Genomic DNA, 16,956 nt, shown 5'->3' on the forward strand with positions numbered 1-16,956 from the left:
CATAATAAATTTGATGATACATGGTTGGAGCAAATAATGTTTAATGAATCAAGTGAGATTAATACCCTGTTAACACTGATAATAAAACACATTTTATTTTAATAGTGTTATGTCGCTACATTGACTAAAGGTTAGGACAACAATATTTATTTTCATTATTCTGTTCGGATTTAATTCATCGTCATAAAACTTTATGTGTGCAAATTGTATCAAGACTGACCTTCTAAAATAATCAGTGGCATGTTAATACCCTTTTGTACTTTTTTTTTTTTACAACTTATATTTACTTCTACCCAATTATTTTTTGTATTAAATTATTTTAAATTTAACAACTTAGAATTTATTTTTAACTATATTAATATGGTATATAGTCGACATACAAATTCATTCCCAACAAGGCAATATTAAGCTAGGGACTAAACAGAAAATGAAACAGAAAATTTTTTTTTTTCCTTAAACCGCTGAGACATGTGTTTATATCAAAGAGAACGATAAAAAAAAAAAAATGTTTGGGCTGAATTTTTTTAAATTTGATTAAAACAAAAGAATAAATGCATACCAAGAAAAACTAACTTTTTTTTTAGTTGAAACATGCCTTCTCTGTTTTGTACAAGGCCAAACATGTCTCAGTGGTCTGGGATCCCTTTAAATTTAAAAATTAGATTTTTAACTTTGAATTAAGGAAAAATTTTAAAATAGGGAAATTTAAGAATGGAAGAGAATTGCAAACTGCAAATTTCAATAAATGAGTAAAAACCACTGCCTTATATTATGCTAGGCCTTGACATTTGTTTGTAAAAACTGAAGGCTGAATAAACTTTCATTTTTACTTTTACTGATATGTTTTTATATAAGGTAGGGTTTAATGATAGTCTATGTTTTATTGATATGTTTTTATATAAGATAGGGTGTAATGGTAGTCTAAATTCAACTTTAATTACTTTTATTGATATGTTTTCATAAGGTGTAATGGTAGTTGCCTAATAAAAATCTCTAATAAAGACGGAAATATAAAAGGAAAACAAAATAATTGTTAAAAGATATTTATATTTTTTGTATTTCAAATTTCATTAAGAATATTAATTAAATAATATCAATAACAAGTAGAACCATAACAATGTGTATATCTATATATTGAAAAAATAACTGTATTTTTTTCTTTTTATTGCCTACAGGAACATAACAAAAAAAGGTAACAATGAAATTCACCAACTATAAAAAACACCAACAAAAATTGATTCATGCAAAAAAAAAGTTTTATCAATATATCTCAACAGAGTAAATATTTACAAATCCAAACATATTCAGAGACATAAAGGCTACAGAGGAAATAAAAAACATAACAGGAAAATAGCATGATAAATTAAAAAACTAATTTTTACATAAATTATGATTGCTTTGGTATTTTTGTTTTTGATTCTTTGCTACTGCTGGGAGTGCTGGGAGATTTGTACATTATTCTTTAGCAAATTATTAGAATATATTCTGCATTGTTTTTTTGTGATTTTAATTTTATATTTAGCTGCTATGAACTGAAACTGAGTAACACAAAATGTTCTCCATAAAGGGCCAGTAGCACTTTGAAAAAAATAAAAAGCGAAATATTGATTATTGGACAAGAGTATCAGAAAGAATTTCAAGTCCGCCTCTGTTCAGGCTATTCAGATAACTTCCATATTTATAATAATAATTGGTAGTGTCATCATTAATTTTTATTTCGCTTTTTTGTACATAGCCAGCTATGTAAACTATAGCCACTAATGGAGATTTAATAACTGAGCTTTCAAGAGCATGTATATTATCCAGCAGTTCTTTTTCATCAATAGAAATATCTCTACAAAATGTCACAAGTATGACCATCTATACCATCAACAGGAATGTCAAGTTGTAATATCAATTTAGTATGTTGAATATGCTTTTTTTTAATTACAGGTTTAGCATTTATAAAGTAAGTACCTACAGATCCTTTTCAAAGCTTAAAAAAAGCTTTTTCAAGTAGATCTGTTTAAAATCATCCTTATAAGACATACTTTGCTCCATTACTCAACATAGTTTCTACGAGATCAATTAAGTCATAACATGTATGCGCTATTGCATTGCTAGTATCTAACCTAAGTTGTTTTACATGCTTACCTGTAGGTTTCATAAAATTTGATAGTTCAGCCAAATCTCGTAGCAGCAGTAACTCTTGATCACCAACTGTTTGGATTTCTCTACATATTGGATTTCTAAACTGAATGCCAGCACCAGGTGCTTTGACATTAACAAAATTAAAAAAAAATAATTTGTTTTTCAATAAATACAGCAGTACCTTCAAATGCTTTAATTTCAATCTCTGGATGCGTTCTTATGGCGTCTACTGTTTCTTCCCAAAAAACAGGCAAACAAAACTTTACAGATTGTCTCTCTATTGGTTTCGGATAAGCTGATTTAGGTGTAAGTTTAGAGAGTTTAAAAAGACTATTGCACTCAGTTTTATATAAAGTTTCCAAATCACTCCACTTAGCCAAATAGTATACTTGGCAGCTTGTAGTCAACACACAAACGATCATATAAACTTCATCGCATAGCAAAATACTCATATACTCTACATATAATATCTGGAGTATATAAAACTTCACCTACATTAACTTTTCTCATAGCATTAAGGTTCTCAAATAGAATATTTGACGGATGCGAACTTTCTTTATTTATTAAAAATCAAACTGCTTCTAATAAAGCTGATTTTGTTTTTATTAATTTTAATTTGTTTACAGTTAAAGATGAAATATTACAAGTTGTGCCATCATGAATAATCATCGAAAATTTATAAAAGAAATAATGGAACACTAAGTTTGTACATTTTTAATTGTATGTGTAAACTTTTTTTATTAAGCTGGAAAACAATAACATCGTTATTATCACTTAACAAAGATTGAATATCATCAAATAAAAGTTTATCCTCTTTTAGAAAATCATTGAACTCATCTGGTAGAATGTTTTGAAAACTGCTTGAAGTTACAGTTTCTTTTAACTTTTCTTGCTGGTGTGCGTAAACAATTAGGCGGAATATTTTTAAAAACAGATGGTGGGTTTAAAGGTCGTTGCTTTCCATATTTGCTTTCAAAAGGTGCATTATCCGGTCAATGCAGTCAACATACTGTTGTATAATCTGAAACAATAAAATCTGTTCTTGGGATAGCATTGCTCCATCTTTTTCTCTCCTCTGGGTTCTTTGGGAATTTATAAATTTATATTTTTGTTGTTGCGTGATAATTTAACTTGCAAAGAGGTACACAGCATTTTAAAGGTATCTTAATTAGTAAAATATCTTATTGTTAGTTAGAGAATATTATATTACCTTACAATGTCAACTTTTATGTCTTGAAGTTGTGCTATCTAATTTATAAACCAGTTGTGAATTCAGGCTGGCATAGAATCTTTTATTCCCTCTCAATGATTCTAGGTCAAGCCTTTCTCTTCTCCATGGTTTTCCCCACATTATGCTGCTGCAATTTCCAATCAAAACTGTTACTTCCATATCTATCAGCAAAACAGTTGTCCAGAAAACAGGTCTCAAGTCATGAAGTCTTGTATTTCATCTCACAAATTAGTCCCTCGTGACTTCTGGAGAACCTTTAACAGTATCAATAGTAAGGGCAAATTGGTTATTCCACCTCACATGTATGGTTCAGACTTTGTTGCCTCAACTAAAGACAAAGCTGAATTGTTTGCTAAGAACTTTTTATTAACATCATCTCTTGATTCCACTAGTTGTGTTCAACCTGATATAGCCATCAAACAGGTTGATCCATTGCTTGACATTCGTAACACTCCAGCTTCTGTATGTAAAGTGATTTCCTGCTTAGACTCTTCTACAGCTTGTAGTCCGGACAACATACCTGTTATAGTCTTGCAGAAGTGTTCTCCGGAGCTGTCGTCTATAATTTCAAAACTATTTAACAAGTGCTTAACAGAGTCTTGTTTTCCAGCCTTCTGGAAAGCGGCATCTGTTATTCCTATTTTCAAAAATTCTAGAGAGCGATCTTATTCATCTAACTACCATCCCATTAGTCTTCTTCCTATCATAAGCAAGGTTTTTGAATCTTTAATTAACAAACAACTAATCTCTCATCTTGAATCTAAAAACTCACTTTCTGATCATCAATGTGGATTTCGATCTTCTTGTTCTACAGCTGATTTGCTAACAGTCATAACAGATAGGTTTTATCGTGCATTAGATAAAGAGGGAGAGGTTAAGGCTATTGCTCTTGACATTTCTAAAGCTTTTGATAAAGTTTGGCATGCTGGTCTTCTCCATAAGCTTTCTTCTTACGGTGTATCTGGTAACATCTTTAAGGTTATTAAATCCTTCCTTTCCAATTGTAGTATAAAGTTTCTCCATTGCAAAATTAGCATCGCTAAGGTTGCATCTCTTTATTTTGCTCGATACTTTCTTACATCGGATTCTATTCTTTATTTCTATAAATCTCAAATCCATCCTTGTATGGAATACTGTTGCCATATCTAGGATGGATCTTGGAATGATGCTCTTTTGCTTTTAGACAAGGTGCGAAAATACATTGTAAACATAGTTGAATCTGCTCTTGCAGCCAACCTCTAACCATTATCATATCGTTGTAATGTTGCTTCTTTTTCTCTTTTCTGCAAATACTTTAATGGACACTGCTCTAAAGGGCTAGCGTCTCTTGTACCATCTACTAAAATTCATTCTTGTGTTTCTCGTTATTCAATTAAGTCTCATCCTTTTTCTGTGACTGTTCCTAAGTGCTCCAAAAACTCTTTTTCCTCTAGTTTTTTCCTCAAACATCAGTTCTTTGGAATTCGCTTCCTTCATCTTGCTTTCCTGATTCATATAATTTGCAATCTTTCAAGTCGTCTGTCAATCGTTATCTTGCTCTACAATTTTCATCTTTTCTCTTCCAGTAACTTTCAACTCTAATAGTGGTTGCTTGCAGCCTTATTGGAAGCAAAGATTAAAAAAAAAAAAAAAAAATGTAAAAGATTTATTAAAAAAAGGCCAATGCAATTTTTCATTTAAAGTTAAAAGATGAGAATGTAAACACAGTATTAGAAAGCGGCTTTCGTAATGTCAAGGCCTGTTATTATAGAAGGCTGTGGTAAAAACTAAAACTGAATAAATGAGTAAACTAAATCTAAATCATGAATAATGAGAATTAATTTTCATGGTTAAAACAAATGGTTTGAACATTAGCTAATTATCTAATATTGTATTTTGCATTATGTATTTAATACAAAATGCAAAATACTGTTTGTTGCGGTAATATAGTATATGTTCGAGATTTTTTTAACTGCTCAGAAAGGTTTCAAAAGTATAATACAATTAATTATGGTCTTGTAAAGACAATGCAAAAAATAATCGTAAAATCAAACCTTAAAGAACTCCTGTTGGTAAATGTAGAAAAATCAATAAAAATTGTAGTGTTTCAATTTAGTTTTGTGTTCCAGTATTGGTTAAAATTAAAAAAAGCAACAATGTTGATTAAAATTAAAAGTAGCAAATGTACAAAATGGAGAAACCATGTAGTGCAATGAAACATACAATTGATTTGGCAATAAAGAATAAAAAATTTGTATAAATTTATACAAATGGTTATATGTATAATGATAAAAAAATTGGATGTAAAAGGTGATATGATGTTAGGGAAGTATATGATGATGAAATTTGATTTAAAAGTATACCAAGATGATAGTGATGATAGTGAGAAATATAGCAAGATGATAGTAAGCTAAAAGATTGAACTACCTAAAAAAGTATGAAGAAAAAACAAATACCAATAATGTTAAAACTAGAACCATTAGTGTTAAATGACTCAAGCATTAATGAGTAAGTATTAAATTTGCAATTTGCTGTTAATGAAGCCAAACCTATACCAAGCAGTCCCTGATGTGATCCATATAAAAAATATTTCAATAGAAAAATCACCAGTGGGTAACACTAGTGCTAATACTGTTAAGTGTTGTGTTACCCACTGTGCAGGGAAACTCTACTCTAGTAGAGTTTCCCTGCACAGAGTCTATCCGCGTGGTCACAATAAAGGCATTAACTTAACTTTCCTTTTTTGAGCTTTCAACTTAAAGTTAGCAAAGTTGTTTTTTCAAATTATGCTATTGCTATCATTTACATTGGTAGTTACAATTATTATTAATAAAATTACAATTACTATTGTAATATAATTTTAATATTATTATTAAATAAATTACTATTGATTAAATTAATGTAATTTAAATAAATTCTACTGATTTAGTTTAGATATTTTAACTTTTTTTGTAATAAGATTTTTTACAAAGAAGTTAAAAAACCTCTGCAAGAGATTTATTATGTTACTTAAATTGAATTTCTCCTACTCAAAGACCCTTTTATGATTTATGCTCACAGCATCTCCTGTAGGTTACTTCTGTAACAACACAGCATCTTCTGTAACATTAGAAACGGAAAAGGGTAGATTATCTTATAAAAAAAGGTAATGCAAAACAATTGGGTTACAAAAAGGGGTTATGTAACAAAGCAGGTGTTTTACATAAAAACTTAAATTTTTAATATTACCTCCCCCGTTCCCCCAAGGCTTGTTTTAACATTTTTTATGCATTACTTAGTTCTGGTAGTCATAGTTTTTTAATTTAATATAATTTTCAAATTTAAATTTGCATAGTTTTTTAAATAATTCTTTAAAGTTGCTTTATTTTTTTAAAAGATTTATAATTTTATAGATTGTATCAATTATCTAAAGCACAAACATTGTCGATCCCAGCCATGAATGTTAACGATTCAGTGACTAAGGTTGTTGTTGTTTTTTTTTGTAGAAACTTATAAACTTTCTGTCTTGCTCCTTTTTTTTTTCTTTATAGAGAAGGCATATTTTAATTTTTTTTCCACTTAGACAAAGTTTGATAACCTGTATTGCTGTCGTGAATCTATACTAGACAGGTAAAAAAAATACTTTATTGTCATTTTTTTAAATCTATTTTTATAGAAAACAGGGGATGGAAAGAATGAGGGATAGAAAGGCTTCTTAACTATGGTATAGGCAACTTATCAACAGAAAACCCTCACATAAAACCCCCAACTTAACTTTTGGTTAGAGTAGCCAGGAGGGTCTTGGATAATAACCTTCCTTGTGATTGCATTGCAATAAAAATACTTAAATCTGATTGGTGAACAGGTTAACAGCAAGAAGGGCATCTGCTCCCTAAAAATGACATCAACTCTTAATTACATAAGAAAATAGTAATAATAACCCCTATCCATATCTTTCAAGTGTGATATAAAATTGAAAATTGTTTTCATAAGAAATGTATCTTTGGCATTTTATTTTTATTTTTATTTGTTGATATCGTTTTTTTGTTAATTTTTTAAATTTGTTATTAGTTTAAAGCGCACTACAGATGTCATGTTTGGTGGAAAACAAGTTTTGATTTGTGGGTATGGTGAGGTTGGTAAAGGTTGCTGTCAAGCTCTAAAAGGTCTTGGTGCTGTTGTTTATGTCACTGAAGTTGATCCTATATGTGCACTTCAAGCATGGTTATGAGATTTCATATTTAGTTTTTATACACAAGTAGTTTTTAAATTGATGAACATCTTTCTGGTGTTTATCAAATGTCTCATTTGTCTTATAAATCTAGTCTTCTAAGAAATTTTGCTCAGAACTTTACTTACAGAACATGTTACTTAAGAAGATTTGGCAATTTTTAGTATGGATGGTTTTCGTGTAGTTCGCATTGAAGAGTCCATTAAGATAATTGATATTCTAATAACATGCACCGGTTAGTGTTTTTTTATTATAAATCTATTGGAATGTTATTTTATTAGTGGGTTGTTAGGGTGTCCCAAAAAACAACTTTTTTTAAAAATGTCTGTTTCCACCTTCTAAATGTGTTCTATATAATAAAATAATACTAGAATTTATAAATTTTTGAATTTTTTTATTTTTATGAGTCTCTCAAGACCCTTGATCAGATGGGTCCCTAATATTATCAAAAAAAAAGTTCTTTAAAGTTATATTATGTTGGTTCTCAGAAGAAGCAAAATTATATATTAAGTTTTAAGAATAATCATCATTTTATAAGAAATTATTATTTTAAATTTCTTATAAAATGATGAATATTTTTAAAACTTAATATATAATTTTATAAAAATTTAGAAAAAAAAACTTTAATAAAATTAAAATTTTATTAAAGTCTTTTTTTCTAAATTTTTATAAAATGATTATTTTTGAAACTTTTATATAGTTTTATAAAATAAAAGTTGTTTTTTTGGACACCCTAGGGGTTGCTAATTAAAAAAACACATAAATTATGCGTGTATATATATATATATATATATATATATATATATATATATATATATATATATATATATATATATATATATATATATATATATATACACATCAGGGCTCGAATTAAACGTATCGCGATCCCGAATCGCAATTACTTTTTGCACCTTCGCAATTAGTTTTTTCTTAAAATTTGTTTTTTTGTGATCTTTGTTTTTTTCGTGATTATTCTTTTTTTATTTTAGAAGATTGATACTCTATTCGCGAATATTTAGTGTTCTTTTACAGTATAAAACTGCAGTGACTTCTGCAACGATAATCTTTTTTTTAAAGCAGAACATAAAGTAAAAGAAAGAAAAATAAAAGATTTAGAAAATCAATTAGCAAAAATGTTCAAATGCAGGAAAAAAGACAGACTGTTTATGGAAGGAAAAATTTATAAAAAAACAAACGATTAAATACCTATTTGAATCAAGAAATAAAAGATTTTGATTAAAAAAAGAAATAAAAGTTAATTGATTGAAAAGTCACTTTCTTAACTCGAATTCTCAAGGGCTTTATTCCGATTTAGCTCATTCATTATGAACAAAATTCATGATATTTTTATAAGTTTATTTTGCAAAGAAAAGTGGAAAGCAATATAGACTCTAAATAGTTATTAAAAAAAAACTCTAAAGTTTGTTAGTACACTTGCTAATTTTAAATTAATAGCAATAAATGGATGCAAATAAGGACCACAGATGCAGATTATCTACAGTTAAAAAGTGGGGAAAACATTTTAATTGTGAGTTAGAATATGATTTAAATGGAAATGAAGTTATAAGATTAAGATGCAGTTTATGTAAACAATTTGAAAAACGGATAAGTCAAACAAAAGTCAAACAAATTGTCAAAAAAAAATCAAACAAATCAAAAAGTCAAACAAAAGTCAAACAAAAGATTCACTGGCATCGCACTTAAGCACAGTGCACAACATAAAGACGCCACGCGAATTCATCAACAAACAACTTTAGGTTCAGTTTCATTATCTAACCATGTTATTCATAAAACTCCATTTGGGCATGGTTTACGTAAAATGGCCGTAAAAGATGCTGGCACGGAAAAAGTTTAATATTGCGTATTACTTGGCAAAACTTAAATCAAAAATCAAAAGAAGTATTAGATTGTAAAAGATTCTATTATTTAGACACATTTTTTTCTTTCGCTTTATTTTATTGAATGAAAAAAGTGAACGCTAACTTTTATTAAAAAATATATTGAATGAAAAAGCAATAGATAGAAATATCATGGGAATTTAATAAGGTTACTTAGATCAGAAAACTTACTTAATAAGAATTTAATTATCATTCTTGTTTGTGATTGTGCGGTATTTCGTGAAAATACTAAGTTTTAACATTTTATCACGATAATGTTTTCGTCATTTTTAATAGTTTTTTATAACTGTTTTAAATTTATAGATTGTTTTGTTAGAGTTTTAAATAATTTTTTTTACTGCTAAAAATTTATAGAAAATTAAATATTCTAGTTTTTTAAACAGTTTAAAATATGTAAATAAAATAAAAAATGAAATAATTAATTAAAAGAAGATTATATCAAGTTCATTGAATTTACAAAAATACAGCCGTTAGATTTAATGCAATTTAGTAATAGTAATAATGTAAATTATAACTAAAGCTACATTACAACCGCTGAACGTAAATGTTATGACATCTTATGCAAAAATGAGACTTATTATATATGTTATTACAAATAAGTTTAAATAAATAATGCCCCCTTCCCTCCAGCGGGAGTGGAGGAGGGGTTATGAGCAACAAAAAAATCGCGATTAGATTTTTTTTACGTTAATTCGAGCCCTGCACATATATATATATATATATATATATCAGGCTTTGTTTTGAAGTGTTATGCAGCTCGCAATTTACATATGTGTTAAGCTATTTTACATACGCCTAAAGGGATTTAATAAACAAAGTTAATAAATTAACTTAATTTTTTTATTTGTTACTTGCTAAACATTTTAAAAATAAAAAATCGTTTTTAGTTGCAAAGTTAAAAGAAAAAAACAATAGAAAGAAAATGAGCATTCCATAATAGCATTTCTACATTGTTTTTGTTGAATCTGCACCCAATTAGATGTTTCCCACATGGTATAGCATTTCTACATAATAGCTTATAATATCCCTTCTTGTTGAGAGTTCCATTTACTTTTACAAGATTACCAACCTAATTAGAAGCAAAATAGCCCCACACCATTACTGAATTTCTACCATGTTTGAAAGTAGTCTGTATACACTATGAATGGAATTTTTAAGTGGCTATTTGTCTCAAATAGATTCTTCACTTTGTTCCAAAAACAACAACTTTGGATTTGTCTGTCCACAACACATTTGGCCAGTCAATTTCTGTCCATCTTTTATGAGCTAGATATAAATTGCTTTTCAAATAACTACTCTACCATTAAAGCCAACACTTTTCAAGCTACACCGTACCTTTTTGAAATAATTTTATTATGAGCGGCATTAAAGTTTGATGTTATTTCTTTGTCTGTTAATTGTCCATTTTGTTTACATTAGAGTATAATTGACTTGTCTTCAGCCTTTGAAGGCTGAAAAGACATTCCTACAAAACTTTGCAGGGGCGCCCACTTCTTTTCCTATTTATATTTGTACTAGTATATTTAAATTGATGAATAGTATCACTCACTGTTGATTGCAGTAGATTGACCATCATTTGCCAAAGTGACAATTGTCGAGTGATAAATTAAATTTCTTTGACAATTTATAACATTTTCTAACTTTTTAATTTCTAAAAATAATCAAAATGTATATTTATATATTAAGACGAAAAGAATATATATATTAAATTTAATTCATCCATCAATAAAAAATACTTAGTAAACTAATTTATTAATTCAATTTATTATATTGCTATTGAGAAAAACCAATAAAATTAAATTTTTTCCAAAAAATACAAAATTTGCAATTAAGTATGTTTGAGAAAGTTTATAATAAAACAATAAAGAAAACATATTTTGTATTAATCATTTCAAAAACACGAGAATTTTTAGTTTTATTTGCAACTCTGAACTCTAAACTTTGAAATACGAGCATTTAATAAGGTCGGTGCACAAAGCAACAGGTTGAGTACTTCTTAACTACTTCTAAAGGTACTTCTTAAGGCATAGGATGGATTCAAACCTTGAATCTCTGGATTATGAGCTTTATATTAGGATTGTGAGCTACATTTTTAGTAAGAATATCAGCAAACCTCACTATTTAAAAATAAATTTGATTTAAATGACACACACACATACACACACAGATATATATATATATATAAATATATATATATATATATATATATATATATATATATATATATATATATATATATATATATATATATATATATATATAGTTCTATAGTTTGTTGGCTTTAGGAAGAGCGGAAGGAAAAAAGTGATTCTTACGCCAACACATACGTCACTTTTAATTACTTTTGACTTTCGTCCAACATTTCCGTGTTGGACGAAAGTAAAAACCATTAATTTAATTACAAATTAATCGTTTTTTAAAAAAACCACAAAAACGCAAATTTAATTGACCAGAATGTTTTTAAAAACATTCTGAATGTTTCTATAACATTTTGAATGTTTTTAACAATATAAACAATGTTTTTATTTTTATTTTTTTTAATAAAATGTTTTTATTTTTATTTTTTTTAATAAAATGTTTTTATTTTTATTTTTTTTACTGTAAATCATGCGCGGAGTGTTGCTACATCGACTATCTTATAGCCTGACTCGCAAGGGAGTGCTGCTACATCGACTGACAAATAGCCTGACTCGCAAGGGAGTGCTGCTACATCGACTGACAAATAGCCTGACTCGCAAGGGAGTGCTGCTACATCGACTGACAAATAGCCTGACCCGCAAGGGAGTGCTGCTACATCGACTGAGGGTTTGGTTGGGGCAGGCAGTCTATCATTATTAAAAAAAAAAAATTCCGGTCTTGCATTTTAATTTTTACTTTTTGTCAACAAAATATCGAAAAAACTTTCGGACAACATCTAAGGGTTCTATATATATATATATATATATGTATATGTGTGTATATATATATATGTATATGTGTGTATATATATATATATATATATATATATATATATATATATATATATATATATATATATATATATATATATATATATATATATATATATATATACAGGCCTTGTGATAAAGATAATCGTCAAGCGTGTTATATCGCGCTTGTAAAATTAGAATATGTTTTCATCGGGCGTGATTATGTGCGCTCGAGATAATGTCGGCGAGCGCGATCATGAAAATTGCTAAAGGCGATACTCATAAAAAGCTTTTTTTTTTTTTATATCTTTTTTTATTTGTTACATAATTCTTACGTCAAAAAATGTTTGAATTAGTATCACATTTATGAAACTACTTCGACGAAAGAGATTTTTATACTTCCAAACTTCTTGTGTATTGTCAGATCGCGATTTTATTTTTAACTATTTATGTTATAAAAAAATAATATCAAACAAAAACGCAACTTCTTATTGATTTAGTATTGAAGTATAATTTAGTGACTTAGTTTTGCTTCGTTGTTTTGATATATGTATTTCAAAATGTACTCTGTAAACTTAATTAACAGTTAATGGTTTTTATATTTCTTGATATTTTTTATTCAAATTAATTATTTAATTTTTTTCTAAAATTTCTTTTTTAAATTACGTTTTTTTATCTTAAAAATATAACACAAGAATAATTTGAAATAATAATAAATAAGAATAATAACTTTTCATTTAATAAATATTGACATCGTTACTTAGTTTTCTTTTCGAATGTCTTTAATATGAACATTCTAAACTACAGAATCGTTTTAAATTTGAGTTAAAATCAATAATAATTAATAAAAAATCTATACTATGAACAAAAACTAATTTTAAAATATACTCTATTATTAATATTTATTTTTATTATAAACGATTTGTGGAATATTACAAACAATAAATCAAATAAATTTTTCTTGATATTTTCACAAGATTAAAAATACTCTGCAGTTTTAATTTTCTTATAATGGTTTTCTAATTTTCTATTCTTATTTTATTTGTGCATTTTTGTATTCACATTGTGTTTCCACGTGCACATTCCATTATTGAAATCAGTGACGATAACGACTTTATAGTGCAAAAGAGAACGACGTTGTGCTTTTTATATTTTATATCAGTTGTTTGATAACAGAATATCTTTAATAAAAATCTTATTTAAATATTTTATGAAAATAAAAAAATAATCTTGAACTATTGGACGAGCGTTATTTTATACGCTTGTTATAAGCTAAACGAGCGTTGTTTATCGCGCCTAGAACGTTTGAAAATACCGTTTACGGGCGCATTTTACGAGCGGAGCGCGATCGCGCTCGCTTCATCACAAGCCCTGTATATATATATATATATATATATATATATATATATATATATATATATATATATATATATATATATATATATATATATATATATGTATATATATATATATATATGTATATATATATATATATATATATATATATATATATATATATATATATATATATATATATATATATATATATATATATATATATATATATATACATACAGCACCTGCTCAAATTATTAGACTCAAACTCAATTTTCAACTTTTTGTCTTTTTTGTTTTTAAAAAGTGCACTAGGAGCAATCACAACTTAATTTTTTGTAATATATCTATATATTGATATATACAAAGTTATGATATACAGGAAACTTTGTGTACTTTGTGTTGAGTCTTTTTGATTTTAAAAGAGCTTTAGTACGCCTTGGCATACTATTTATTCACTTTGAGGTTAATGCTTTAACATCTGGATGTCAACACCATACTTCAATCAGTAGTTCTTTGAGATTCTGTTTACTAGTTGTTATGTAAATACTGACTTTACGTTTGGCAAGCTCCCATAGAACTTTAATAGGGTTTATACCTGGGGAATTGCCAGGCCAATCAAGAAGCTGGATGTTCTCATTAGCAAGAAATGTCTTTATGGATTTTGCAGTATGGCATGGAGCACTTAGCACTTAGCAAGTCACTTTTGGAGCACTTAGGAACAGTCACAGAAAAGGGATGAGACTTAATTGAATGACGAGTAATGAGATGGGTGCTTTACAGTATTTACAATTCATTCTGGTTTGTGTTGTTCTCCTGGTCTGCGGCGCACTAATGTTGCTTTGTCTTCCAAAGTCTCAAAGGTAGATTCATCGCTGAATACAACCTGAATAAAGCAGTTGATATTGACATTTGATAATTTTTCAAATATTTGTAAATTTAATCGGGGTAATATATTTATTCAGAAATATCTTTTTGGAAATTTGTAACAAGAAAATATAATTTGTTTAAGTGTATAGAGAGAAAAAATAGAAAATTTACCTTATTCCAGTCATCTTGAGAAAAAGAAGAGTATTTCTTAGCCCTAGCAAGACGTTTTTTAATCATCACAGGCGTAAGTTTCGGCTTTTTCAGTGGTTTTCTACACTTAAATCCTAACTCGTAACTTTACCTTCTTAATAATGCAAGTGAAATGTTGATGCCTTGGTCTTTGAAAATGCTTTTCAGTTTTATTGTTGGCATCTTGCAATTTTGTTCAATAACTTTTTTGATTTTTCTGTCATCTCTAGCAATTGCTATTCTTTTTCGACCACAGTGACCTTTTCTCTGTGGTTCTAATTTGACCTCTATTTTGAGTTTGGAACTTATTCTTCTGACTGTAGCCTGCAAGACTTCGACTATTTTTGCAATACTTCTTTGGGTGCCATCTTTTTCTTGCAGAAGAGCAGCTGCTTTAGCTAATTTATGTGGGGAAGCATCACTTTACCCATTGTTATATATATATATATATATATATATATATATATATATATATATATATATATATATATATATATATATTGTCATGTATATTGTTATATACAATGACCTTGTTTCTATGTTTTATGGTAAGACCTTTGTTTGAAATTTTTTTTGCTGACCTGATGCCAACCTCTAAAAGATTGAGGTCAGCAAATTATTGTCAACCTAATTTTTTCTAACTCCGAGGGTTTTATATATATATATATAACAATTTTTTTTTAACTTTTTGACAAAATGTTTCATCAATATTATTTGACATCATCAGGTATAAAAAATTAGTTATAATTTCTGTATATAAACAATTTTTTTGGCTGCATTAAAAATTTAATAGTTTTTACAATAGTTACCATAGTTATATTTTATAAAATAAAGAATTACCATAAAATTTTACAAAAGATTATACAAAAGGTGTGAAGTAATTAATAACAAACAAAATAGGAAATAAAAAATAAGATAATTGAGAAATTATATTGTTATAGTAATAGTGTATGGTTTTAATTGTGTATTAAGAAGGCGTTTTTCCATTTCAATATGGATACCTTCCTTAATTTTGAGCTCATAGTTGGAGGAAGCTCTGTCAATAAAGGAAAAGCAATCTAGATTTGTTGAGTTTTTGTATTTTTGTGATGAATTGAGGTGTTTGTAAATATGGGAGGCCTTATCTAAATTTAAATGTTCTAAAATCCTTGTTATTTAGTGTCTGGTGGTTTCACCAATGTATCCAGTATTACATGTATGTTCCAGCTGTAATGCTGGATACATTGGTGAAACCACTAGACCATACACAACAAGAATTTCAGAACATTTAATTTAAAAATGGTACTCTTAGCATTTGAAATATTAAGAACTGCTATAATTTTTTTTAATGAAAAAAAAAGCACACTTATCAACTGAGTAACTGAGACAAAGGAAATAGAAGTATTGCATTATTAATTCTCTAGACAAAAATGATTAAAATGAAACTAATCAGTTAGGGTTTAAGGTAGAATGAGGGTAAGGGTTTTTTAAAAGTTCAAATTTGTAATTTTGTTATACTTGATTCACGTAATCTGTATCAAGTATAACAAAATTATCTAGACTGAGCAATGGTAACCCACAGAGAAATTAGAATTAGCTATCAAAAAAATTATTATATCAAGGATATAATCATTTTTTTCAGAACATATATAAAAAGTAATAGTCAACAATAATTTTATTGTAAAAGTATAGCTTAACACAAATATTAAACAAAATAATAAACAATAACAATTAAAATAAACAAACAAAAATAAACAAAATGATAGGGAATAATAAGATTAAAAAAAGAATGCTTTTGTGTAAACATAATTAATGTAGTGATAGTAATAAACCTCTCCTCAAAACTTACTATTGCAAACTTGTAAATAGATGTAAAGTTTTTTTTAATATTATAAGTAAAATTAAGTAAGTCTACTGATATATAAGTAAGTCTACTGATAGATAATTAAGTCTACTGATGTTAATATTATGTTTAAGTAAGCCTAGCACTAAAAAAAAAAAAAATTAATGTCAACTTGATAGCCAAACATATGGGACACCTAAATAAATATTAATTGAATAAAATAATAGTAATAAATTAAATAATAACAAAATAAAAATAAATAATAATTAAATAAAAATAATAACAAATAGTAAATTAGTAAATTTTTTTAACAAGACAAGTAGAAGCGTAGTAACAATAAGTAAAAAAAAAAATATCAT

General features: G+C 27.4%; 1 protein-coding gene across 2 annotated transcripts in view; it reads left to right on the forward strand.

Annotated features, from left to right (window-relative positions):
• Positions 1-16,956, forward strand: part of LOC100198914 (S-adenosylhomocysteine hydrolase-like protein 1) — a 48,460-nt gene that overhangs the window by 16,941 nt on the left and 14,563 nt on the right. For both annotated transcript variants that reach the window (XM_065818375.1, XM_065818374.1), the window contains 4 exons: positions 6,733-6,802; positions 6,903-6,949; positions 7,391-7,543; positions 7,715-7,785. In XM_065818375.1, coding sequence (XP_065674447.1) covers positions 6,733-6,802; positions 6,903-6,949; positions 7,391-7,543; positions 7,715-7,785 — 341 coding nt within the window. The remainder of the gene's footprint in view (positions 1-6,732; positions 6,803-6,902; positions 6,950-7,390; positions 7,544-7,714; positions 7,786-16,956) is intronic.

This window comes from Hydra vulgaris, chromosome 14 (genome assembly GCF_038396675.1).
Source record: "Hydra vulgaris chromosome 14, alternate assembly HydraT2T_AEP".
Taxonomy (NCBI): Eukaryota; Metazoa; Cnidaria; class Hydrozoa; order Anthoathecata; family Hydridae; genus Hydra; species Hydra vulgaris.